This window comes from Microtus pennsylvanicus, chromosome 2, assembly GCF_037038515.1.
Source record: "Microtus pennsylvanicus isolate mMicPen1 chromosome 2, mMicPen1.hap1, whole genome shotgun sequence".
Classification (NCBI taxonomy): Eukaryota; Metazoa; Chordata; class Mammalia; order Rodentia; family Cricetidae; genus Microtus; species Microtus pennsylvanicus.
This window is the reverse complement of record NC_134580.1, coordinates 132,241,384-132,268,302: the sequence shown is the minus strand read 5'-3', so window position 1 is coordinate 132,268,302 and position 26,919 is coordinate 132,241,384. Positions and strand designations below refer to the sequence as shown.

At 41.4% G+C, this 26,919-nt stretch overlaps 1 protein-coding gene across 4 annotated transcripts in view; it reads left to right on the top strand.

Moving 5' to 3' along the window:
* LOC142844383 (protein NDRG3) overlaps window positions 1-26,919 on the top strand; it is a 65,552-nt gene that overhangs the window by 15,209 nt on the left and 23,424 nt on the right. For 2 of the 4 annotated variants that reach the window (XM_075962796.1, XM_075962794.1), the window contains exons 2-3: window positions 3,430-3,531; window positions 15,865-15,900. In XM_075962796.1, the coding sequence (XP_075818911.1) occupies window positions 3,475-3,531; window positions 15,865-15,900 (93 nt within the window). In that variant the 5' untranslated portion in view covers window positions 3,430-3,474. The remainder of the gene's footprint in view (window positions 1-3,429; window positions 3,532-15,864; window positions 15,901-26,919) is intronic. The other 2 variants (XM_075962798.1, XM_075962795.1) reach the window with 1 other exon arrangement.

The window sequence follows — 26,919 nt, the reverse complement described above, 5'->3', positions numbered from 1 at the left end:
TCTGTAGTTCGTAGTGTATACTGGCACAGACATCTCATTTTCTCTTATTGTAGAAGCAGGAGATGGGCAGGCATGGTGATACTTGCCTGTAGTCCCACCACTTAGAAGCAGGAAGATGAGTAATTCAAAGACAGCCTCCAGTACTTAACAAGTTTGAGGCTAGCCTGGACTATATGAAACCCTGCCTTGGAAAATAAACAAAAAATGCAGGGGAGCAGTAAGTGGATGTCTTGGTTTTGGACCTGAGGTTCCCTGACAGACCCACTCTGTGCTTTCTTGTGAGTGAATTGAACTAGGAAATAAAGCAGGTAACATGGAAAACACAATGTCAGGAAATCACCGTTTTACATGGGAAAAAAAAAACCATCATGGGAACAAATTAAAATTGGTGTTTATTTTGAGACAGGTCCTTCCTGTGAAGCCTAGGATGGTGTCAAACTTTCAGTTCTCCTGTCTCTGCCTTGCTAATGGTGGTAAAATGTTTATCTTTAGATGGAAGACCTGTACGTAAAGTATCTTTTCATTATTCTATTATTTTCACTTGGTCTGAATGATCATATAAAGTCCAAGTGAAAGACAACCACAGATTATTGTATGATTAATAAACGCAAATTGAAAAAAATCTCAGGCAAAATTTTTTCAGCTGGAGATTAAACCCCAAGGACACATTGTGCTAGAAAAGTAACTACACCTTCTGAGCTTTGAGTTTCTGTCTGTCCCTTGGGCTCTTGTCATGCTGGACAGAGGCAGCAAACCTCAGCACCGGTCATGTGAGCATGGGAACAGCAGCAGATACACTGCAGTGTACTGCATTGCTAAGCTGTGGTGTTTAGTAGCAGAGCGGTAGTCAATCATTTGTCTGATTTTAGTTCACAGTGGGTTTAATCAGATCTAATTCCATCATGGGTCTGAGGCCTTCTTAATTCTCACCAATTAGAAGCAATTGCTTCCACTTGGAACTCTGTCTCTTATTGTTATTTATCATTTTATAGACCATTGTCATCTCTGCTCTCATTCTCTTCTGAGCTTTCCCAGTGTTTTGCACAATAGGTCCCAATAAGTGGTGTTGAGTATCTACATCCCAAACTTATTGAATTAACATTTTTCCTGACTTGATGGGTCCAGGGACAAGACAGAAGGAAGAAAATCTGGAGCTTTGAAGTCGATGAGAATCCTGTGCCTGCAGTATCCAGTGTTTGCAGTCCATCCATGACTGTATGGTGGGGCGAAGGAAAGCTTTCTGGCTAGCTACCTTACCTCCCTCTAGCCAGCTTCCTTTCTTTGAACTCCACAGTCAGTTCTCTCTTTACTAGTTACCTGTTGCTATATAACATATCACTTCAAAACAAAGTTATTTATTATCTTTTATAGTTTCTGTGGGCCAGGAACACAGAAACTGACTTGGCAGAGTGGTTCTGGCCAATGTCTCATGTGGTTGCTGTCAGATGTTTCTATGACTTAGACATCTAAATTCTTGACTGTAGCTTTGAGATTCATTTGCAAGATCACTCACATGGCTAGCAGGTTGGTACTGCTGTGCTAATCTCCTCCACATGGACCTCCAGAGGTCTGTGTGTGCCCTCACAATGTACTGGTTTTCTTCCATGGCAATAGAAGCTCAACATCACAGAAACTATAATGTCCATGTAATGGAACTCTAAAAAGTCACATTTTATTAATTCTCTTATGTTCTTTGTTTTGTTTCATTTTGGGTTTTTTGGTTTTGTTTTTTGTTTTTCAAGACAGGGTTTCTCTGTTTAACAGCCCTAGCTGTCCTAGAACTAGCTCTTGTAGACCAGGCTGGCCTTGAACTCAGAGATCTGCCTACCTCTGCCTCCCGAGTGCTGAGATTACAGGTGTGCACCATCACTGCCTGGCACTTCTCATATGTTCTACTAGTAATGTAGGTCATTCTTGATTTATTTGAGTGGGATATAAGTAAGTGTGAATATCAAGAATCAGGGATATTGGGACTCATAGAAGGTCATCTCAGAGGTCAGTAACTATCTTCCTATCCATACTTAGATTCCTCAGAAAAAAAGTTGTTTGTTCATTGTCATTATTAATAGAGTCCTACAATGAGGAATACTGAGAACTCAAGAACAATCACAGTGGGTTTTTGATCCTACTGCACTTACTGCCTTTGGGGGAGCCTAGGCAGTTTGGATGCTCACCTTACTAGACCTGGATAGAGGTGGGCGGTCCTTGGGCTTCCCACAGGTCAGGGAACCCTGATTGCTCTTCGAGCAGATGAGGGAGGGGGCCTTTATCGGGGGAGGGGGAGGGAAATGGGAGGCAGTTGCGGGGAGGAGGCAGAAATCCTTAATAAATAAATAAATTTTAAAAAATTAAAAAATTAATTAATTAATTAATAGAGTCCTATTCTACATCATTAACTTTGAGTTGTTACCTTCCTTAACCCACTCTCCACATTGTTGCTTCCAGAGCATAGTTTAAGGATATTGTTCTCTTATTACCCATCTTTAGGAACCAAGATTTATACTGAATGAGTAAAAAGGGTATTTGTTGTTTCTTCATTAAAATATACTACAGGGACTGGAGAGATGCCTCAAAGGTTAAGAGCATTGCCTGCTCTTCCAAAGGTCCTGAATTCAATTCCCAGCAACCACATGGTGGCTCACAATCATCTGTAATGAGGTCTGGTACCCTCTTCTGTCCTGCAGCTATACACACAGATAGAATATTGTATACATAATAAATAAATAAATAAATAAATAAATAAATAAATAAACATTTTAAAAAAATAAAATAAAATATACTACAGACTTCGTAACCTAAAGCAACACACCTTTGTTATCTCAAGACTCCATGGATCCTTTGTAAGGCTGCAAACAAGGTGTCAGTTTGGTTTACCTTTCAGCTGAGTCTCCACTGGGGAAGAATCTGTTTCCAGAATCATGTGGTTGTTGGCAGTATTCGGTTTCTTGTAGAGATACTGATCCTAGGGTCTTAGTTGCTCTCTGTCCTTTTTTCCCTCATTGCTAGCTTAAGAGAAACCACCCTTAGTTCCCTGCCACATGGCCAGCATGTCAACTGGCTCAACAAAGCTAACAGGGCAGAGTGTCTTTCAGCAAGACAGATGTTAAGATATTTTGTAATGTAACTCCTGAAAGTATTCATGTGCATTACCTTCTGTTACATTTCCCTCATTCTGTTAGTCAAAAGCAAGAAACAGATCCTACTCATACTCCGGGTGAGGGAGGGGGGTGGGAAGCTGTGGAAAGGTATGAATACCTTAAGGGAAGAATAACATAGGCCATTTGAAAGTCTTTCTGCCTCCCCGTGTGTTTGCTGCACCCTGTGCAGTTCATGATGTACATAGAGCAAATTCCAGCATCTGAATGGATAACGTTATGTTTTCAACACCAGCTTGAGAATCTGTCTTCTCTTCTTTCTCTTCTGTTCCAGAGTTACTGGTTCATTCCTGAGACGTGTCTACTCTGAGCCATCCTCATGGATGAACTTCAGGATGTTCAACTCACAGAGATCAAACCACTTCTAAACGATAAGGTAAAGACTGTTTTGCTTTAGCTAAAATATATACAGATGGTTTTCTTCTGCTATTAATTTCTTATATCATCAGAATACTAAGTAGAACACTTAGCTTGATTTTTAATGGTGGGAATATTTGTAAAAACTCATTTCTTTGATGTCTCCCTCGCTTTTTCTTTTCTTTTCCATGGGAATATTCAGTCATTTTTTTGAAGTTTTTCTACTTTATAGAGATCTGAAAGGGAAAAAATAATATGGCTAATTTAAATAGAAAGTCTGAAGGTGGCAATTGATTTGGGATCCAAATGCTTTGACTTTTAGTGTCTATAAGGAGATTTTAACATGCATGGCTAGTGATAGATACAGGCTGCAATGCTCTCTCAAAAGTTTGTTGAGTCTACAATGTGACCTTTTGATCAGTATCACCATTTCATCAGGGGTAGATGTCAGTAGTATATCTAATTTTTTTGGTGACAAAGGTGTTAGTTGTTTGATATAGGGTTTCTCTGTTAGCCCTGGCTGTCCTGGAACTCACTGTATGGACTAGGTTGGCCTCAAACTCAGAGATCTGCAGCGCACCACTCCTGTCTGTGCTCTATGCGCCACCATGCAGTTTGTGAACCAGGCAAGGAGCTGGAGATTGAAACACACAAAGACTCACAGACAGAGAGAGACACAGGAAACATGAATGCCACCCTTATTGTGTCCAGGGGGAGTTTATATAAGGATCCTTAACTGATAGCCACGCCCCAGCCAAACCCACCAGAAACCACTCCCGTGCCATCAGGAACTCCTGAGGGTCTTGTGCTCAGAGCAGCTGCAGGCTCTCTCAGAGTAGAGGAAAACAAGTTGTTTACAAGAAATTCAGGATCTGGGGGCTCACAGCTCCCAACAGAGATCCACCTGCCTCAGCCTCCTTAGTGCTGGAGATTGCACTACCATTGCCCGGCAGAGTACACCTCATTTTTATCTTAGCATTAGAGAATTTCATGATGAATGGCATAGTTGACAGCCAGTAGGACTCAGCAAATGCAAGTCATGATGTGAGGAATCAAACATTAAGACAAGCAGATCTCTCTTGCCCCTCCCTGTGTAGTGTACACATCAGAAACTCTTTCCTACACTATTCTTTTGGTTTATTGTCCTAGTCTGTTAAATTACTTTACAGCTTGGTGTGAGTCCATAACATCCTTAGAGGAAAGAATTGAGAGAGTGTATGGATAGGGTGAATGGGTAGGGAAGGGTAAGAGCACCAAAAGATGTTGATGCTAATTATCTTTCTCTGTCTGAAGGAAAGCCCTTTATAACGTCTAGCTCTGCTGACTTACATTTCTACTGAATTGTATCGCATCCTGCCAGTCCTGTACTCATCCCTATGATTTCTTCTGTCTGTCACACCCTTCCTTTGACTTTCACTAGACTTTGTATTCTCTTTTTTGGCAGTCTGTATTTTTTAACACCCTCTTGACTTCTGCTGCACACCCCCCAACATGCTTGCAGAAATCTCTATCCATTAAATACCATCTTTCTATGTATATGGAGGATTGTACCTAAAATAGTGTGCTGTGAAAAGGAGGAAGGAGCTAAAACCTACAGCTGTAAAGCTCATGTCTGGCTATAGAAATGAATATTCTCAGGGCAGGAGGAAGCAGAGCATTTGGCTTCAGTAATTAAATAACCTGCCTCAGGCTTGCTAACTAACCATCAGAATCAGGTAAGGGACTGTTTGAAAATGAAGGTCCCGGATACCACTCCAGACCAGTCTGAGGGGTAAAGACTGTGGTCAGTAGGTGTCAGCTTTGGCTTCTTGTTGGGATTACCTGTGGAGATGTAAAAATCATTGATCCTGAGTCATCCCTCCTTTCTGGTACCTCACTGGACTGGTCTGGGATATAGTTTAGTTGTTTTGTTCATACCAAGGATTGAACGAAAGATCTTGTACATGCTTGTACAAGTTTTCATCCACTAAGCTACTTACCCCCACCTTCTTAGATATTGTTTTGAGACAGGGTCTCACTATGTAATTCAGACTGAACTCTGGATTCTCATTTATGCCATGTCTTGTCTGTTCAACATTTTTTTTTTTTGATTTTTCTAGACAGGGTTTCTCCGCAGCTTTTGGTTCCTGTCCTGGAACTAGCTATTGTAGACCAGGCTGGCCTCGAACTCACAGAGATCCGCCTGCCTCTGCCTCCCGAGTGCTGGGATTAAAGGCGTGCACCACCACCGCCCAGCCTGTTCAACATTTTAAAAAGCTCCCAAGATTGAGATTGGACTACAATTGATTTTGATTCACCGTGTTAGAAGCACATGACCTGATTGACTTCAGATCTTGAAGACTGAGACACAAGTAAATGCCCCTCCCTGGCCCTAAAAAGCCACAAGATTACTGAGGAGGCATGTAAATACAGAAGTTAATGGTCTGTGTATATCACAGAAAGGGCAACTGAAGAAGGAAAGGGGTGGTGGCCATGTCTATAGAAAAGCACTGAGTTGGGGCTGAACAGATGGCTCAGCGGTAAAGAATGTTCTTGCAGAGGATATGAGTTGGGTCCCTAGCATCCAGGTTGGGCAGCTCACAAACTGCCTATAGCTCCAGCTCCAGTAGATCTGATGCCCTTTTCTGGCCTCCATGAACACCTGTATGCTCATGCACATACTCCCACAAAGGCACATACACATAATTTACAAAAAAGAAAGAAAATCCCTGGATTAATGTCTGAGCCTCTCTAAGGTCACAGAATGCTTCAGCTGAGTCTGATGTGTGTCTTAACATTACAGAGTGAACTGTGTCGCCCCCAACTTTACACACAGAAACTTCAAATCCCCACCACATGTGACTTTTGGAAAGGAGGCATTGTAATGGTTTGTTTTAATTGTCAGCTTGATGTGATGTATACTTACCTGGGAAGGCAATGAGGGATTGATTATCTAAACTAGGTTGGCTTGTGGGCATGACTGTGGGGGATTGTCTTGATTATGCTAAACAATGTGGGAAGACAGCCCAGAAGTAAGCAGCACAGTCTTTGGGTTTGAGTCCTGGACTATGTGAAAAAGGAGAAAGCAAGCCGAGCACTGCAAGCATGTAAGTTCTCACGCTTTCTCTGCTCTTGACCAGCTGTGAGAGCTACTTCAGGTTCCTTCCACCCTGACATTCCAGTTATAGTGAACAACCCAGTTTGTGAGCTAAAACAAAACCATTCTTTCCTAAGCTGCTTTTGTTAGGTGTTTTTATTATAGCAACAGTACAAAACTAAGACAGACCTTTACAGGAGTGATTGAAGTTCAGTAAGGGCAGAAGCACAGAGCCTAATCTGATAGGGTTGGTGGCCTCTCCCTGTTACCAGATGAGGCATAGTGAGAAAGCAGTTAGCTGTGAAGCAGGAAAAGCCCTCATCAGAAACTGAACTGAGCCACAATCTCTAACTGAAACTTTGCAGCTTCCAGAGCTGTGAAGAACTAACTTCTGTTGTTGTAAGTCTTCCTATCTGTGTTATTTCATTGTGACCCAGATAGACTGACAGCAAGCAAAGTCTTACTCCCTAACATCTGTCAGTTCCTCTTTGATATGTTTGTTCTGTTCCCATCCACTTCCCACATTCCATCTTGCATCTTCCTCTCCCTGAGACATGTTCATGTCCCATTTACTATTCATGAAAGTCCCATGTCCAGACTGAGTAGACCAGAGCTCCCTTTGAACAGTGGCATCCCCAAAGAGCCCTACCTCATATCCTCCTATCTTCTCTGATCGCAAGTATCCCCGAGTATTTGAACAATGCCAGCTTAGCTCAGTAAATTGGTACTTTTGTGTATGATGTAAAAGGAAATGATGAGGAAATGCCTCTTATCCATTCCCACCATTTTATTTGATGCTCTAGGTAGCTTGGTGAGGTAGAGAGCACAGATAAATGTATTTCCATATTGCCAATGCTAAGAAAGGAAGTAGCTCTCTAGATTGAGTTCCAAATAATGCTTGCAGAATTTCTTCGTCTTGGCACTGATGTTGTTCTAGACTAGATATTCTTTGGGAGACTATCCTGTGCACTGTAGAATGTTTAATAGTAACTTTGGCCTGTATCCACTAGATGCTACTACCTCTCCTCTAGTGGTGGCAACTAAAAAGTCTCCAGATATTGCTAAATATCTTCTGGGGTGCAAAGTTCTTGGATAACAATTACTGGCATTAAGAGAAAACCCCTGGGTTTAAATGGGTAGCTCTCATAGACGGTTTTGTTGTTGCTTTGACTTCCTTCCCTCTCTTCTTCTCTTTCTTCCCTTACTCCTTTTCTTCATTTTTTGTGGGGTATGACCTGTCCAGCTATTATTTTTTATGAAGTACGTCTTATGTGCCAAGTGCTTTACATACATTATCTCTTAGTGCTCAGATTATCATTTTGAAGTAGTATTAATCTTCACTTAGCAAATAAAAGTAATCTGATTGACAGGCTAGCTTGCCAAGTCAGTAAGTGGTAGAGCTGGGACTGAAACCCAATTCTTTCCTGTTTTGAAATGTTCTGCCCACTGTCGTAACCATGTAGACTTTGTGTGATTTCTCTTGTCCCTTTAAGGAGCAGCCTAGAGATGTACATTATTTTACCCCATCTTTTTCTTTATAATTTGCTAAACCCTTTTATGCTTCAGGAAACTAAAGAGAATGCAGACCAACCCTACTGTAGAGAAGCGTGTCCTGGGTGACCATAAGGAAGCATTTTCCATATATTTTAAGAGACGCTTTTGTTAACTTGTCTCATCACTCATGGTGTTCTTCCATTTTATTTTAGTATGCCTGTAATTTTGTCTATAGCTCGGGATTGTCAAGAAGTGGGTGGATTTGCCATGTTTATTTTGGCTCCAGTGATGAAAAGAACTAACCACCAGAACAGAATTGTATAGATATATGAATGTTTAGGTTTTTTTTCTCAAATAGCATTATAAGTGTGGTGGTACAGACTATATAATACCAGTGCTTAGAAAGCTGAGATAAGAGAACACCAAGTCCTAGAATACATAGCAAGATCCTTTCTTAAAAGAAAAAGAAAACCCAGGCATAGTAACATACCTCCGAGATCCTAGTGCTTGGGAGGCAGAGTCAAGAAGGTTGTCAAGAATCCAAGGTTATTCTGGGTTGCATAGTGAGTTCCAGGCTAGCCAGAACTGTAGTGCAAATCTAATTGGTCTTAACGATAAAAACCCAGAGTCAGATATCGGGGTGAAAGCTAAAAGATCAGAAAGTAAAGGAGCCAGCCACTAGAGAGATCTTTTACCTGAACCGAATTCTCAGACCAAAGTGGTCACGATTCTCTCTCCATGAATCCTCATGTCTCCTCTTGCCTTATATTCCTCTCTCCACCCAGCCATATCCTTTCCTGTCTCATCTCCCTAGCGCAGGGATTAAAGTCATGTGACTCCCAACCACCACCACTTGGCCCTGTTTCTCTCTGGATCAATCTAGTGTAGCCCAGGATGTCCTTGAACTTACAGATCTCCTTCTTCCTCTGCCTCCAAGTGCTGGGATTAAAGGTGTGTGCCACCATTACCTGAACTCTATGGCTAATTAGTGGCTCACTCCACACTCTGATCCTCAGGCTCGCTTTATTTTTTATAGCACAAATTATCACCACATAGGGCTACATAAGACTGTCTCAAAAAATGTTTAGCTGTTTTCAGAGTATTTTTACAAATATTTTATTATTCTCCAACCGGGCAGAGTGGTGCACACCTTTAATCCCAGTATTTGGGAGGCAGAGGCAAGTGGGTCTCTGTGGATTTAGCCTGGTCTACGTAGTGACTCCACGACATCCAGGGCTATGAAGAGAGTCCCAACCAACCAACCAAACAACAAATTATTATATTATTCTCCTAGGTTCTTGCTAAACAAATAATCACCTGTTTTACAGATGAGGTGTATACCCTGTCCAAAGTCAGTATCTATTAAAACATTAGAGCTCAGTCTAAACCTTTAACTTTTAACTTTGACCTTGATTTGGGGGTCCGATGCTTTTCCTGCCATCTGCTGCTGCTTGTTAGTTGTTGCGCCACCTCACCCAGCAAGTCTCCTACTTCATTCTCCCTGTCTTCTAGTCTGCCTATTTGCTTTAGATACTATAGAACCTAGTAAAAGCCAGAAGCCAGGTCTGAAAACAAAAACAAAAAACAAACAGGAAGCCACAGCTGTCTTCTGGACGGTTGATGGTATATCGGGAAGGGGAGTAAATACCCAAAGGGATGAATGGAAGCAAACTATTTGCTTTGCTTTGGTTATTACAGTAAATTGTGAAATAACACATACTCATACTGTAGTTTAAGGTTTAAGGTTTGTTTTTCTACTACTAATGGCCAGGTGTGTAAGCGAAGGGAAAGGGGAGGACGTAAGAATTATAAGAGGGAGAACTCTGGGATCAACTTTTAAAAAATTATTTTTTATCGACATGGTTGTTTTGCCTGCATGTATGTCTATGCACCACTTGTGTGCCTGATGCCCACAGAGACCAGAAGATGGCATTGGATCCCCCTGGAACTGTAGTTAGAGATGCTTGTGAGCTGCCATGTGGGTATTAGGACCTGAACCTGGACCTCTGGAAAAGCAGCCAGCACTCTTAACTGCTGAGCCATCTCTCCAGCCCAGCCCCTGGGAGCAACATATTTGTAAGCTCTAGGAGAGTTGAAATAGAGGAGTTTGTGTCAGGGTCACTTTTATAAAGGTTGTGTGCAGAGTGGGGCGTGGGATAGGAGATTAGGAGGCTCAGCCTTAGCAGGACATGTTGTGTAAGCCTGATGACCTGAATTAGATCCCTAAAACCTATGTAAAGGTGAAAGGAGAGAACCAACTGCCCTTTGTCCTCTGGCCTCCACGTGCATACAGTGGTACACAGGTTCCTCCTCCTCCAACAATACGCACACGTACAATAATAAAATTACATTTTTAAATTTTAATAAATGTTTCCAGAGGGTCTGGCCTACTTGGTGGATTACTGGTAAAAGTGTCTGGGTAGCTGGAGTGTCATGTCAGGAAGGGGCTGGAAAAGTAGGTACAGTGAGTGTAATAGGGCAAGCAGTCCTTGAGTTCCAATAGCCCCCGGTGAGCCTGCAATATTTACTTACGATGGTCAAGCCTCATTGTGGGTGGTGTCGCTTGCTTAGAATCTGAGATTATGAAAAAATTCTAGGAAAAATGAGGCCCTAGATTCTGGCTCAGGGAAATAAGAGACAACATGGAATTCAGTAGAGGAGGGTTTAGGGATGCTCCTGCTTCTGTCAGTGTTGGCCCTGGCCAGTGAGCCAGTGAGGACATGATCACTGTCTACTCTGAGTTTTTGGGAACCAGGAAATAAAGTGTGCTCTGATAAAAAAAAAAAAGTGTGTAGGGGTAGCTTGATAGTAGATCCCACATCCCACGTCTTGTATGTATAAGTCCCTGGATTCAATCTCTAACATTGTCCCACCCGAAGTCTGCAATTAAAATCACATTTTCATCAGAAAATATTCTGAGATGCTATTGTGGTGTGAACTAGAGGGTGTGTATATCCTCGTATGCTGAGGCAATTGTCACAGCTGTTATCAGAAATGACCTGAAAGAGACTGGGGCAGGGAGTGGGTTCCCAAGCAGGTATTAATGCCACCACAACAGACTGGGTGACTGGATTGTGAGGTGAGCCCAAGCCATAGCCACAGCCTATCAGAGTGCCAATGCAGGAGTCTGTGACCTATAACATTAGCATACTAGTGTGTAGTGTAGGTGTCAGTTTCAAAGTTGACGGGCAGTACTTGATTACAGAAGACAGTCTTATTGTAGCTTCTATACCCTATGGATTTATTTAGGAAGTCTGTTATTGTTTTGGGAAATGATGATTGATAGAGATGCTTAAAATACATACATATAGAATTTTCATTCTTTTTTAAATATTTTTTATGGTTTATTTAACTTTATTTTTTATGTGCATTGGTGTGAAGGTGTCAGATCCCCTGCAACTGGATCTTCAGACAGTTGTGAGCTGCCCTGTGGTGCTGGGAATTGAACCCGGGTCCTCTGGAAGAACAGTCAGTACTCTTAACCACTGAGCCATCTCTCCAGCCCCCCCTAGAATTTTTATTCTTATTTTGGATTATCAGCTTGAACATATTTCTCCTCAAAAAATGGTTGGCTGGAGGCTAAAGCAAAAGAATCATAAATTTGAGGCCAGCCTAAGCTATATAGCAAGACCCTATTGCTAAGCTTTGAAACAACACTGATTATTAACTTATATTAATTGTTTATCTTACTCAGTTAAAGACACATGAGTTATTAGATATTTGGGGAGGGGCTTATTTGAACCCATTTTCATTTTGCTTTCTGTTGGGAGGTTTTTTGTTTTTTTTTTTAAGGAGAGATGTCTTGTTTTTCTTCTTTCTGGAAGGTTTTTTGTTGTTTAGTTTTTTGCCCCTAAGGATAGAACCAAGGGCTTTTGGTGTGTTACCCAAGCTTGTTATCACAGAGCTACATCTCCAGCCATGGTCCCTTTTAGAAAATTTTTATCCTGAGGAAAAAAAATCTTCTAAGTTGCCTAGGCTGGCCTGAAATTTGTAATTGTCCTGCCTTAGTGACCCATAGAAGGTGTATTATGGGTATGCCACCACACTTAGGAGTCCATTTTTGTGTACTTTTGTTTTTTAGATCAATTTATTTCCAAAAAATTTTGTTGTTGTAACAACTTTCTATCCCCACTTCAGTTCCTTCCCTCTTTGGTATTCTTGTCTGCCTCAAACCCTATGTTTCTTTTGGGGTGTTCATAACCTCTTCAAGGTGACAGTCTTGCACTTGCTGAGTGTCAGGATCAAGAATAGATGGTGAGTCAGACATAGGCCCCCTCCCTGCTACAAACCCACAGAACTGGTGGATTCCCTGGTCGCTTTGGGTATTGCTTTCAAGGTCTTATTAGCTCATCTTTCTTTACATTGTGGCCATTGCCTTCTGCCTCTCAGAACTTCTTATACTTGTTTTGCATGCATGCATGTATATATGAGTATCATATACATTCCTGGTGTCTACAGAGGTCAGAAGAGGTTGTCAGATCTCCAGGAACAAGTGTTACAGATGGTTGTGAGCCACCAAGTGTGTGCTAGGAACCAGGACCTTTGGAAGAATAGCCAGTGCTCTCAATTGCTGAGTCAGCTCTCCAGCCCCATTTTTGTACGTTTCTCGATATGATATAATATTGGAAGGATGCAGCTGTCTTCTCTCTAGTGATTACTGTTTTTCCCTTCCAAGTTGTTTTATTTATACATACTTTCCCTCTTTCTTTGACCAGTTCTTAGTTGCCTTGTGGTTGCTATCATGTGATCACAAGGACACTGAAGTCATGTACCCAGTGACATCGGCTCTCAGAGAGTCTAGTCAGATTAGAGTGATTTACCTTTAATCTTTTAAAATAATCCCTAAAGGAGCCTCTAGGAACACTGTAGGACTGAAGTCCTAATATGACCCATCTTTAAACCTGCCTTTTTTGTGCAAATCCTTTTTGTTTGGTATTATGAAAGGAAAACACACATGCTTATGGTAGAAAAGCATTAAGGAAATTACATCACTCATAGTCTCTATGCAGAGATAGATGGTGGTTAATGTTTGATATTTTACTTTTAATCTTTGTTTGGGTGTTTTTGTTTTGTTTTTTTTTGTTTTGTTTTGAGGCAAAGCCTTAAAGTATATCCAGGCAGGGATAGATCTCACGATCTAGTTCAAACTGGCCTTGAACTTTCAGAAATCCTGCCTCAGTCTCTAAAGAATAGGACAATAGGCATAAGCCTGGCTTAATTTTTTAAAAATTGTCTTGCTTACTGTATAAATCAAAGAACTCACTTGTTGGTCACTTATGTCTTACGGAAACCATCTACTTTAGTCTGTGCGAGGACTCTTCCTTTGGTCTTTCATAGCCTTACTGGAAATTAAATGCAGTGGCTTCTCTGAAGAAGTTCTTATCTGTATATTGTGGGACTAGTAGGAGCATACAACACTATGATATCTTTTTGCTTATAGCTGCTGCCTTCCTTGGAATGTGCTCTCCCATCTCATCTGTGGTTATCATCACTGTCTTTCCGTGCTGTAACCGTATCAGATTTTAAAATTATTTCTTCAGTTTTGAGTCAAGAATGATGCCCAGACTAGCCTTGGTTCTCTGTCCTTGTTTGTTATTTGTGGCATCTGTACTTTCTCAGTGGTTGTTGATCTGCTGTGGCTTTGCTGTATACATCTTAGAAAACCCAAGGCTATTTATCTAGAATCTGACTCGTTCAAAAGGTCATCAGACAGCATCATACAGACATTTCTGCAATAGTGGAAGTGTTGTGTGTATGTGCTGCCCAGTAACATGGGCACTAGATATGGCTAATGCAGCTGAGAAACTTGATTTTTTAAAAAATAAATAACTTAAAAATCTAATAGCAAGGTGTATTCCATACACCTGTATTCTCAGCACTCAGGAGGTAAGAGGCACAGCACTCAAGGCAAGTCTGGACTACATAGAGATCCTGTTTCACAAAACAAAATTTAAAACAATGCAAAAAAAAGTTACATATATGCATGCACAACTTGAACTGTTCATGTGACTGATGGCTATCATATTGGATTGCATTGATCCAGATTACCCCAGCTGGTTCTACTAGCTCCTCTCCTGGGCAGGGTAGTTTGTTTCTTTTGGTATGTGTACCCCTAGGCTATGTCTCAACCTCTGTTCTGTCTTGCCAGCTAGGAAGTGGTGGGATCAGGAAGAATGGGTATTTTCTAGTGCTGGGAATCAAACCCGGGGCCTTGAACATACTAAGGCAGTGCTCTAGTGCCGAGCTGTGCCTCTGGCTCAGAGAAGAGCTGTTCCTAAGATAGGCTTCTCGAGCAGTTAGGTATCTGGAAAGGCAGTGTTGAGAAAGGCTCTTATTTGCAGCTCCACACCTTCTGGAAGCTGTTGGGGTGATGAATACATGTACTATTACATAACAGTCTAGCTAATGGAGCTTTTCAGGGAGGGGCTTGTATACATTATGACAAATCAAAAGGGTTTTTCTTTTTTCTAACTGCATCCCATTCCCCTTTTTGTACTCTTACGTTGTACTCTTTCAACTTTGGCAGTTTAAACACTGCAGACGTGCTCTGAATCATTCCATTGGTTCCCTCAAGCATTACTGTCATATAATCCCTTTTTAGGAACTTGGTGAATTTCATTTGGAGCTTTTAGGTATGTTGTACTTTTTAAACGATCCAGTGATTTTTTTTTCCTCTTTTTTTCTCACCAGCAATTTCATAGGATATAATTAATATGTTAGCATATTAAAAAACTGTTTCATTTTTTTCCTCCAGTAACATTGCTTTTTAGAAAAATTTCATTAATTTTTATTTATGTATATGTGTGTAAGCCTATCTATATATGTGCAATACCCACAGAAGCCAGAAGGCTTTGGATCTCTTGGAACTGGAGTTACAGGTGGTTATGAGCCACCTAACCTGGATCTTCTACAAGACAGCAGGTGCTCTTAACAGCTGCAGCATCTCTCCAACCCCCAACGTTGCTTTTCTTTTTTAATTAAGATTTATTTCTATTCCTATGCATGTGTGTGTGGATATGTGCACAAGTCGGGGTGCTTGCAGAGGCCAGGGTCTTTGGATTCCCTAGAGCTGGAGTTATAGGTAGTTGTGAGCTGTCCCACATGAGTGCCAGAACTGAACTCATGTCCTCTGCAAGAGCAGTGTGCATTCTTTTGTTTTTTTGAGACAGGGTTTCTTTGTGTAGCCCTAGCTGTCTGAAACTCACTCTATAGATTAGGCTGGTCTCAAACTCAAAGGTCCACTTGCCTCTACCTCCCAAGTACTAGGATTAAAGGTATGCCTGGTGCAGTATGCTTTCTTAACTGGTGAGCCATCTTCCCAATGTTGCTTTTCTTAAAGAAGAAATCTAACTAAGGTTAGATTTGAAATCTTCATTTCTTGGCCTTGTCTTTCTAGATCTGGGAACCTTTTTTCTATTCTCCACCACTATCACTTGGCCTCACTGCCTTTTCGTTGAGGTGCTTCCCATGTGTGTTGAGGATGAGCTTTAGACTGTGGTTCATGTTTCACCCTCTTTCTATGCGTCCTTACTGCTTTCTTTCCACACATGGCACAATACAACAGGGTTTGCTGGATAACTAGGCTTTAACTCATGTTAATCTCACCTCTGAAAATGGAGCCTGCAGTAGCATTGCAAACACCCACCCTCTCTCCAAAGCCTTTCAATGAGAATCATTTTAGTTTGTGAGAGCCAGGAGTCTGCACGTGCACTGCTTTCACTGTGAGCTAAATTTACTGCACATTTGGGGAAACTGACTGTGTTTTCTGCCTTCCATTGACAGAATGGCACACGAAACTTCCAGGACTTTGACTGCCAGGTAAGGACTGTACAAGCACCAAAGAGGCTCTGTACAGGGTCCCTACAATGCCTCCCTCCCTGTGCCTGTGGTCTTGGAGACGTAGGTCTTGTATTGTTGTTGTTTGTATTTTGTTTTCTTTCTTTGAAGCAGGGACTGTAGCCGAGGCTGGCCTTGAACTCATGACAGTGCCTCCTGCTTCAGCCTCCCAAGTTCTGGGTTTACAGGCATGAGCCACCACACCTAGCTAGAAGTGTGCTCATCATACAAATTGTGACTCACTAGTGTTCTTTTAGTCATTGGATCAAGTTTATTTAAAATGATTTGCTACCATGTTCAAAAAGTGCCTGCCTAATGACTGTAGGTTACTTGGTTGAGCTGTCTCTTTGTGACTGAGATCTTTTCTCAAATAATGTCAGAGACCTCACTTGTCACCGGTGATGGAAGGCTGTCACCAGGCTGCAGATAAAATAGGTGATGGGCAGTTTGGAGAAGAGTCATCATAATAGCAAAATTGTTACCTAAATCAAAAAGCAAATTATTATTAATACAAAATGAAAATTTTTCTTGGCTTTATGTTTGGAAATGCAAAATTTATCCTGAGTCAGTATTTTCCTACATGGTACTGTTCTTCATAATCTACTATTGCCAATTTGAAAACTAAGAAAATGAGCCAGCCATTCCAATCCACCTACTTTATCTGTTAACTAGCCTGGAAAGCAATCTAAGAAAGGAACACACATGGATATATAGGGAACCTGATAAGCCCACACAGCCTGGCTATCTCACTCTGGAATTTGTTGCCATCGCAACAACATAAAGTCAACTCAGAGGATACTAGCAGCAAGGATGGCACTTCAAACCATACTCCTTCTTTCCAGTACTCAGCCATCCTGCATATCCATCAACAAAGAGTTATTTCCAATATGTACTTTATGTTAAGTACAGCCTTTATAGCATTAACATCAAAAGGAAAAAACAGTCTATTCAGTTCTTGTATGGGGAAATTAAAAAAGCATAGCTTTTACATCAGGAAATCAGGTCTGTCATAATTATTGGTCTCCTATGATAGAGTATCTATTAGACAAATGTGATCTTGTTCCTATTTTCTGGGTGAGGTCATAGAGTAAATGGCACTGAAAAATTGGCTCCTCCCAAATCCATTAGTTATGTAAGTCCAGAACTGACAACTTGTCCTTAAAGCTGAGGTTATGTGGCAGGTTAGATGAGGCTTGCTGTGCAAGGGAAGGTTGGTAGCACTGTTCTTGAGTCCTGGTTCCAGCTGGTTCTTGTGTGTATGATAGAACCAGCCTAGTGTGCACAGGCATCATTTTTACTTCAAATTCAAAAAGTCTTCAGAACTTTTGATACTTTGTGACAATAGGGTCAGTCAAAATCGAGTTTAGATTTTTTATTTAATCTGACTTTAGTTATGGTTTGGATTCTAGCTTAGTTAGTTAGAGTTGATTGCTTTTGATATAATTTACCTAGAAGGATATCATTGAGAAAGAGTGATGGGGGACTCAGTGCAATGCGTTTCAGAAATAGTATGTGTACACTCCTATCTGAAAGCATGGAAGCACTTGCCTTCATCAGATACCAAAGTTGGTAAACTTAAACCATCTATTCTTCTGTTTTACTTGTGTGTTTGTGTGTGTATGCTTGCATGTGTATGTGTGTGTGCGCGCGTGTGCATGTGCGTGCACAAGTACTCCTTTACCTCAGAGCTGGGGATGGAACCCAGGGCCTTGCTCATTCTTGGCAACTACTGTTTTCATATGTAAGTATAAATATAAATTTAAGTGTAATTAATTTTAAGATTGTCTTAGGATTTCTATTGCTGTGAAGAGACACCATGACCAGGGCAACTCTTATAAAGGAAGAAAATTTAATTGGGGTGGCTTACATTTGCAGAGATTTAGTCTATTATTTTTATGGTGGAACATGGTGGCATGCAGGCAAACATGGTGCTGGAGAAGTATCTGAGTGCCCTACATCTTAACTTGCAGGCAACAGAAAGTGGCCTATCTCACTGGAAGTAGCTTGAGCAGATATAAGACCTCAAGGCCCTGCTCCACAGTGATATACTTCTTCCAACAAGGCCACACCTACTCCAATAAGACAATATCTCCTAATAGTGCCACTCCCTTTGGGAACTATTCTCTTTCAAACTACCACATTCCACTCCCTGGCGCCCAAAGACTTGAAGCCATGTCATAATGCAAAAAATGCATTCAATCCAACTTCAAAAGTCCCCATAGTCTATGACAGTCTCAAACTTATTTAAATTCTAAAGATCAAAGTCTCTTCTGAGATTCATGTTGTTTCTTAACTGTGATTTCCTGTTAAATCAAAATCAAAAAGCAGGTCATATACTTCTAATATGTAATGGCATAGGATATGCATCACCATTCCAAAATGTAGGGAGGGGAGCATAGTGAGGAAATACTGGGCCAAAGCAAGACTGAAAACCAACTGGGCACACTCCAAACTCTGCATCTCAATGTCTCACACTCTTCAGCTCTTCAGCTCTCTTCAGCTTTGTTAACTGTAACACACTTCTCTCTCTTGGGCTGGTTCTATCCCCTTATAGCAGCTTTCCTTGGCACATATCCCATGACTCGGCATCTCCAACATCTCCAAGACAATTCAGACTTCAACTTCACAGACTGATGCAATGGCCTCTCTAGGCCTCCACATGTTTGGCCTCAGCTGCTTTTCTTAGTCGTGAAGGAAAGTTCCATAATACCTTTCTTCTATCCTTGTCTCTAAAGCCAGAACCATGTAGCCAAAGCTGCCAACTTCTGGTACTTGTTGGGACTAGAACCATGGCCTTCTCATTCAGTTACATCTTCAACAGTTTTCTGTCCTTCCCTGCATAAGTTTAGCTGTCCTGAAATGGATCTGTAGACCAGGTTGTCCTCCAACTCAGAGATCCACCAACTTCTGCCTTCCCAGCACTGGGTTTAAAGGTGTGCACCACCAAACCAGGCTCTAACCTTTTCACAAGACGGAAATTTAGCTGGGTGAGATTTTTGCCCTGAGATCATCATTCCCTTTATTCTATTTCTTAATCTGTTTATCTGCTTGAATACAGGATTTAGCTCTATTTCACTTCCTGGTGTTCCCTTTCTCCTCAAATATTTTTCCTTGCTCTTTTTCATTATATGTCTTCATTGGAGTTAACACTAGTAACTGCACAACAGAGTCTATCCTAGGACTAGACTGTTTTGAGATTTCCTCTGCCAAAGAATTAATCCAAAATTCTTAACTTTCACCTCCAGCAAGGGCAAAAAGCAATCACCAAAATATCACAAGAATGATTTCTAGGCAACATACTAAAATTCTTCTCCTCTGAAACCTCTTGAGCAGCCCCCAACAGTTCAAATCAATCTTAGCACCGCTATCTTCCATGTTCCTACTGGTATAACCCATGAAGCAGTGCTTGAAGCATTCCACTGCTTCCCAACCCAAACTCCCAAAGTTCAAATTCCTCAAACTAAAGTATGGTTAGGCTTTTCACAATCATAACTCCCTCCTGGTACCAACTTCTGTCTTAGGGTTTCTATTACTATGAAGAGACACCATGACCAGGGCAACTCTTATAAAAGAAGAACATTTAATCAGGGTTGCTTACATTTGCATAGGTTTAGTCCATTATTATCATGGTGGGATATGGTGGTGTGCAGGCAAACATGGTGCTGGAGAAGTAGCTGAGTGCCCTATATCTTGACTTGCAGGCAACAGGAAGAGACCTGTCTCACTGGTAGTAGCTTGAGCATATATGAGACCTCAAAGCCCACCTCCAAAGAAACACACTTCTTCTATTAAGGCCACACCACCTAATAGTGCCACTCCCTTTGGGAGCCATTTTTTTTCAAACCACCACAAATATTAAGGCTTAAAAATAGTCTAGCAGGACCAGTAAAATAACCCAGTGTGAAAGCCACTTGCAACATAAGCCTGATAGCCTGAGTTCAATCTCTGGAACCTGCATAAGGTACAGGGAGAGACCAGCACCACAAAGCTGTCGTCTGACCTTTGAATGTATTTTGTGGTATGCAAGACCCACACAATAATACGCTAGCAAGGGGCCAGTGAGATGGTTCAGTGGGGAAAGGTACTTACTGCCTGATAACTTGAGTTCAGCCCCCTCCCCACACCCGAGACAGGGTTCCTCTGTAGCTTTGGAGCCTGTCCTGAAACTAGCTCTTGTAGACCAGGCTGGCCTCGAACTCACAGAGATCCACCTGCCTCTGCCTCCCGAGTGCTGGGATGAAAGGCGTATGCCACCACTGCCCAGGTTAAAACCCATTTTTTAAGAAAGCCATAAGCAGCCAGAAAGATGATTTAGCAGATAAAGATGCTTACTGCAAAGGCTGACAACCTGAGTTCAATTTCCTGAACCCACAGGATAGCAGGAGAGACCAATTCTTACAGGTTGTCTTCCAACTTGCATGTACGTGCCATGGCATGCCTGCTCCTACCCCATAAATGCATAAATCTAAATTTATTTACACATAAAATTATAGATATGCAAATGTAATAAAAATTTTAGAAAGTCCAGATGCAATGGTATGTGTCTATAATCCCATCACTCCTACATCAAGACAGGATAATCTAGAAGCTCACAGTCTAGCTTGCCTAGAGTGTACAGTATGGCAAAAAAAGCAAGAGAAACCCTGCCTCAGAGAGCTAGAAGGAGAGAATTGACTCCTTAATGTTGTCCTTTAACTTCCACAAGTGCACTGTGCAATACTCGCACCCCCAGAACAACATCTACTACTATTTTGTTTGTTTGTTTTGTGTTTTTCGAGACAGGGTTTCTCTGTGGCTTTGGAGCCTGTCCTGGAACTAGCTCTTGTAGACCAGGCTGGCCTCGAACTCACAGAGATCCACCTGCCTCTGCCTCCCAAGTGCTGGGATTAAAGGCGTGTGCCACCACCGCCTGGCAGTTATTATTATTTTATATTGGAGCTGCTGCTATAACTCAGTGGTAGAGCTCTTGCCTGATATGTGTGAGGCCCTGGGTTCAGTCCTTAGCCCTGAAAATCAACCACAAAAAGCTATATCCCTTCTTTTCTTTTTATTATGAAGTCCTATACTGTTGTGTTCCAGTTTGCCTATCTTTGGAGCCTTCATTTAAAATACTTTCTTTTTTAATGTATCTGAATGATAATAAAGCTTAAACCTTATTTTACCAATGTAGAAATACAGTGGTATTGATTTTTTTCCTTTTGTTGCTGCCAAAAGTAACTCATCTTGCATAAAAAATAGCCTCCCTAAAAGTCCTGATATTTCGAGTGAAGCTTTAATGTCTTCTGGCACTGTAAAATATAACGTTTGTTGAGATCTGATAGAAGTAGAATGATGGCAGGTGCTTGTTAAGGTCATACGATTGTCACTAGTTTTGGATATATGGAATTTCTGTGTTATAAAGAAAAACTGACTAGGGATATAGTTTAGTAGTAGAGTGATTGCCTAGCATATACAAGACCCTAGGTCCAATCTTCAGATTCCAACACACACACACACCACACACACACACCACACCACACACCCCCACACACATACACCATACCACACACACACACACACGAACAAGAAGACCTGAAGCATAGGAACTGTGATGTGAGAAGTCAAAAATGGCCCAACTTGCCTGAGGCTTCTGTCTTAGTTTGTTTTCTATTGCTGTGATAAAGGACATGACCAAGAGCAACTTGGGGAGGGAAAGGTTTGTTTCATCTTACATCTTATAGTCCATCATCAGGAGAAGCCAAAGTAGAAACTCAAGATATGAACCTGGAGGCAGGAACTGAAGCAGAGGCCGTGTAAGAGCACAGCTTAATGCCTTGTTGCCCATGGCTGCCTCAACCTACTGTCTTGTACAACCCAGAGAAGACACCAGCCATAGTGACAGAGCCCTTCCACATCAGTCATTAATCAAGAAATTGCCCTATAGTCTTGCCTACAGGCAGTCTCTTGGAGCCATTTTCTCAGTTGAGGTTCCCATTCCCAGGGAACTCAGGTTGGTTAAAAAACTAACCAGGACAGCTTCTTAGATATCCTTGAAGAGCAGAACAAATGTCAGACCAACATAGTCACTAAATGCAGTTATTGGTGCTAAGTTATTAATGCTCTCCACTAGAACAGCTGTGTCCTAGGGTAAACTGAGTCATAACCAGGGTTTCCTTTGGGTCTTGGTTTTGCCTGAGAAAAATCTTTTAAAGAATCTGTGATGAAAGCCTCATGAAATCACCTCAGAATCATTAACCAAATTCACAACTGATGTTTAAGCAGCAGTTTTCTTCTTTTTTCTTTACTAATCAACTGTAGCTCATACAGATCTTTTTCAACTGTGAAAATTAATTAAATGTGTGCTATTTCTCTTGATTCTTGTCACAAGTGGTTCCATTGCTATTCAGGTCCTCTGAGGCAAACAGAAGTTATAATGTAGATGTAGAAGAGTGAAGGAGGGGTGTCTCAAGGTGATGTGGTCAGAACTGATGAGGGAGAAAAGCACTTGCTGTGTGATGACAGTGACAAGCCCCTCACTGTCCCCCTGTCTATTTGGTGCTTCTTGATTCTTCTCTCCCATGTGACTACTTAGAAAGTTGGAGCAATAGTTTAAACAAATGCCGTCTCTTCTCTGTATGTGTACAGCCCTGCTGTAAGGAAAGTAATAGTTTTTTCATGATAACCAAGAGCAACTTAAGAATATTCAGCCAGTGCCAGGACAGGCTCCAAAGCTACAGAGAAACCCTGTCTCGAAAAACAAAAAAAATTCAGCCAGAAAGGTGTTGGTGATCCATGCCTTTAATCCCAGCACTCAGTGAATATTAATGGACAGGAAGAAACTCTTGTCTGGCAGGATATATCATTTCTGTAGAAGAAGCTGATAATGGTGTATGATAATCCGGGCTTGACCAAGGATTGAATAATTTCATGTTGCCTGTTTAATTGCAGTAACTCTGCAAAGGACCCATTTGAGGACTAGATATTATTACTACAGTGCCAATCAGTGTATGTGATCACTTCTTCAAAGGTGTTCAAATGGTTTTAAACCTCTGCAGATGAGGTCACTTGGACAATGTCTTATTACCAAGAAAGAATTAAGTTGGTGGCAAGTGAGAGACAGGGTAGGAGGAACTTACTGGAAAAGTCAAAAACAAACAAAAATCACAAATCACCACCTGCCTGTACGCTCTGTAAGTGGAGGGTTTATTCCTTCAACAGGTCATATCACATCACATGTATGATGGCTACCAACTTTTTAAAACCCTACATTCCAGAGCCACAGTGCTAAGAAAAAAATTCTGTAACATTATGATAAAGTCTAGGGCAGGATTCTCATTGGTAGAGAGATGCTCACACATGGTGTCATACACAGCACACGCCTGAAACACCATGTGTTTAGAGAGAGTTCTGGAGTATTTTAGGGGTTGGTTGGTTGTTCTTTCTCTCTCCTCATTGTCAGCTAAGGTTGTGGAAAGAAGATACTTGATCTGGTTCTGAAGAAGGAAAAGACTTTTTAGGTTGACATATTGCAAAAGAAAGATTTTCAGATGAGAAACGTGTCTGTGGGAAGGCTGGAAGTTGTGGGTGGGCGCAAAGCAAAAACTAGATGCCTGAAAGTGTTGTGTGAACCAGAGTGAAAGGCGCGAGAGGGAGGAGGGGAGAAAGTTAAGGCCAGAGTCAGAGGAAATGTGTCATAGACCTTTAAACAGGGAAATGTGATAGGACAGAGGAGAAGTAATTGGCAGGTTATTTTTTGCAGTGAGATTATACAAGTGAACCTTATGCCTCTCTGTACAGGAGTAAGGTAGTGAATGGGGCATTATATCAAAAAGCCCTATGCACCAGGACTTGGAGTACAGATGAAGTACAATTGCCTAGCAAAGACCTGAGTTCCACAAACATCACACCTGCTTTTTGGAACAATAAAATTTTATACTAAAAAACATGTTTAATAGGAAAGAAGTAGTGACAGGCATGAAGTGGTCATAACTCAACTGAAATTAAAAAAAAAACAAACAAGTAGAACTGTGGCAAACACATCTTTAGCTAAAGGGAGAAGACACGAGAAAGAGACCAGAGTTGGTGGTTATCCAATACTGGTACCACCCTAGCTCAAATTAAGAGGCTTTCTAATTAAGATGAATCTTTGGTTGATGGGGCAAGGCAGTCAGGATAAGGAATTCAGCGGCCTGTATGAGCTGGGGTTGCTTTATAAGTCTGAAGTGTAGCGTGTTCATGAAGTATACAACACAGAGACAGACTCCAGAGCCTGTGAGAAGGCATCTTGAGCTCCGCCCTTTGATCACTGGCTGCCATTGTGGGTCACATTCTAGAATAGTGATGTGTAAGTCACTTGAGAAAGAGCCGGTGAGACAGATGAGGTTGACTGTAGCAGAAAGGCGGCTGCAGCTGACACGCTGAAGTGCTCCGACCATTGAGTCAGCTCCACAGCCCGGGTCTCTGCACCTCCTCCCCTCGTTTACAATGGAAATACATCCACAAATTCCCATGGAGGTTAGCGCCTTCTTTCTCTTCCTGCTGTTGCTCTCAGACCATTTACATTCACAGTCTTCCAAAAGGAAGAGGAACTCCGGGACAATGACACAGGGCAGCAAATCAGAGTGAAGACTCCTGGCCCTTGGATGCTTCGGTTGTTACACGATCTGAAGGCATATTATGGGGAGGTAGGGACTGAGCTCTCCCTGAAAGGTTGAGATTTTGTTGAGGGTCCAATTTTGACTCTGAATTTTATACACATTGTGGGTGATGACAAAGCAGTTATTTGTCCCGTCCCCCTTACCACGTTAAAGTGTTCTTTTTTTAACCCTGTCGTCTTCAGCTCCATTTTTACCATTGTTCTGTTCCTCCTTTTTCAGCTCAGTGTCCATCTTCTCATACACATAGTACCACTGACTAATGGCTAGGGACTGGGAGACTCCTGTGTTAAGGTCACATTGTAATTGAATGCTTTCTGGGGCTCAGAGGCTTAGCTGGCACCCAAGCAGACTGTTTGAGCAAGATTTTATTAAAGGTTTAGGTAAGGCAGAAGGAAGATTCTACTACTGGATGATCATAGTGACAAATTTGGGGAACTGTCTTGAACTGTGATACCTAAAAATTAAAGCTCTTAGTCCCCTCTCCTTCCTTTTCCCCACCTATATTTGTTTCTCAATAAACAGAACATGGAGACGAAACTCTGGTATCCTTGAGTTCCCTTTCGGACTCCATTTTCTTCCTCAAGGAGGCAAAGCCCTCAGACTAGCATACATTGCTTCCAGTACTGCATTTGTTAAATATCATAAACACATAGAATTTGTGGTGTGCTGTGGGATGTCTTTATGAATGATTTATTGTACACATAATCTTCTCTGTCCTGCTCTTACTAGGCACTTATTTTTAAATATTTCTTGGTGTTAATGATTGTACTGCTAGTTGACTTGTTTTCATTTCATTGTATAAATAAATCATGATTTATTAATTTCCCTGTTAATGTATATGGGGGCTGGTTTTTTTTTAAAATAAGCATGGTTGATGATTTTGTGTATATACCCATGCTTGAGAATTTCTTCAGATATACCTGAAAGGAGGATTGTGACTAGGGATATATAATGAGATACTCTTTAAAAAAAAAAAAAAGCAAACCCCCCTACACACACACACACACACACACACACACACACACACACACACACATACCTCTGAGGGTACAAATGTTGTAGGCAGGCCCTTCTCAAAACAACCAGAGATTTCCAAACTCTTCTCCAAAGCATTTTTTTACTTTCCTGATTGCTTTCTTAATTTTCTAGGATAGGACCGTATTTCTCAAAAGCTGTTATTATGGATTGGTTAGGTTTTGGTTTTATTGTTTGACACTCTGTCCAGAATATAGTATTTCTAAGGCAGCAACACCTCTCTGGTTTGCTCTATAAACCTCAGAGCTCAGATCAGAATATAGCATGTAGGAAGGGTTTAAAAAGCAGATATTCAATAAATTACCTTGGTCTGTTTGTGTGTACACAAGCACATACATGTGTAAATTCCTTCTGTAAGTCTGACATGTCTATAAACAGAAGTTCATGCAATAACAGGGACTTCTATCTTCATAGTCTTTCTGTCCAAACCCTATGATTCATATTATAACCAGTTCACAATATCTAAGTCTAGTCTTCATTTCTTCCTTTTGTGTAAGCCATACAGTGAGCTTTCATGGGCAAAATCAGCAACCGGGTATGTCAGATAGTGAAACCTGCATACAGGAATCAATAAAGGTCTCTGTGCTCTGGTCTGGAGGCTGGGATTTGAGATATACTGATGTCCTACTAGGCAGAATTGTCTTTTCCACATGAGAGAAACCATGTGTTCTAATGAGCTTCACTATTAAATAGAAAATTGTACTGGAAATCCATTGCATTTGCTGAGATTCTCACTGGCATAATTAATTCTTTCTTATCCATGTGAAACTTTCTAAGACAGATGGAGACTTCAGCAGAAATTCATGAGGCAAAAGTGCTATAATTTTTTTTAGAAATGTAAAAGTTGGAAAAGACTAGAATAAACCTCAACATTCTGCCCCCTCTCTCTTCTCCACCTATCATTCTCTGTTGCTGCAGGCACTCCCCGCACTACCTGGCTTTACTCAGTTCCCTGAGCTGAGTGCTACTCTGACTACCTCTTAATTTTGCTTCGGTCCGTGTCTATGATATATATAGAACAAACTGCCCAGCACATCCTAAACCAGGAGCTGTCCAGGCTGTCTTAAGAGCACACACAGTGAGGACCAGGAGTTAGAGAAGTTGCAGGCCACTCAGAAGCTACCAAGGTTACTTTCCTGCTTCAGGAGAAGCACCGAGTCACAGATGTGGTCTCTCAATCCCAAACACAAATTCCTAGGGAAAGATGCTGACATCACATGACCAGATGCATTCCTACCTCTAGGAAGCTGTGGCTCAAAGGTTTCATGTACACACATGGCAGCCAAGAGCCACTCCTGTAATGGACAGATGATATAGGACACATCCAAGA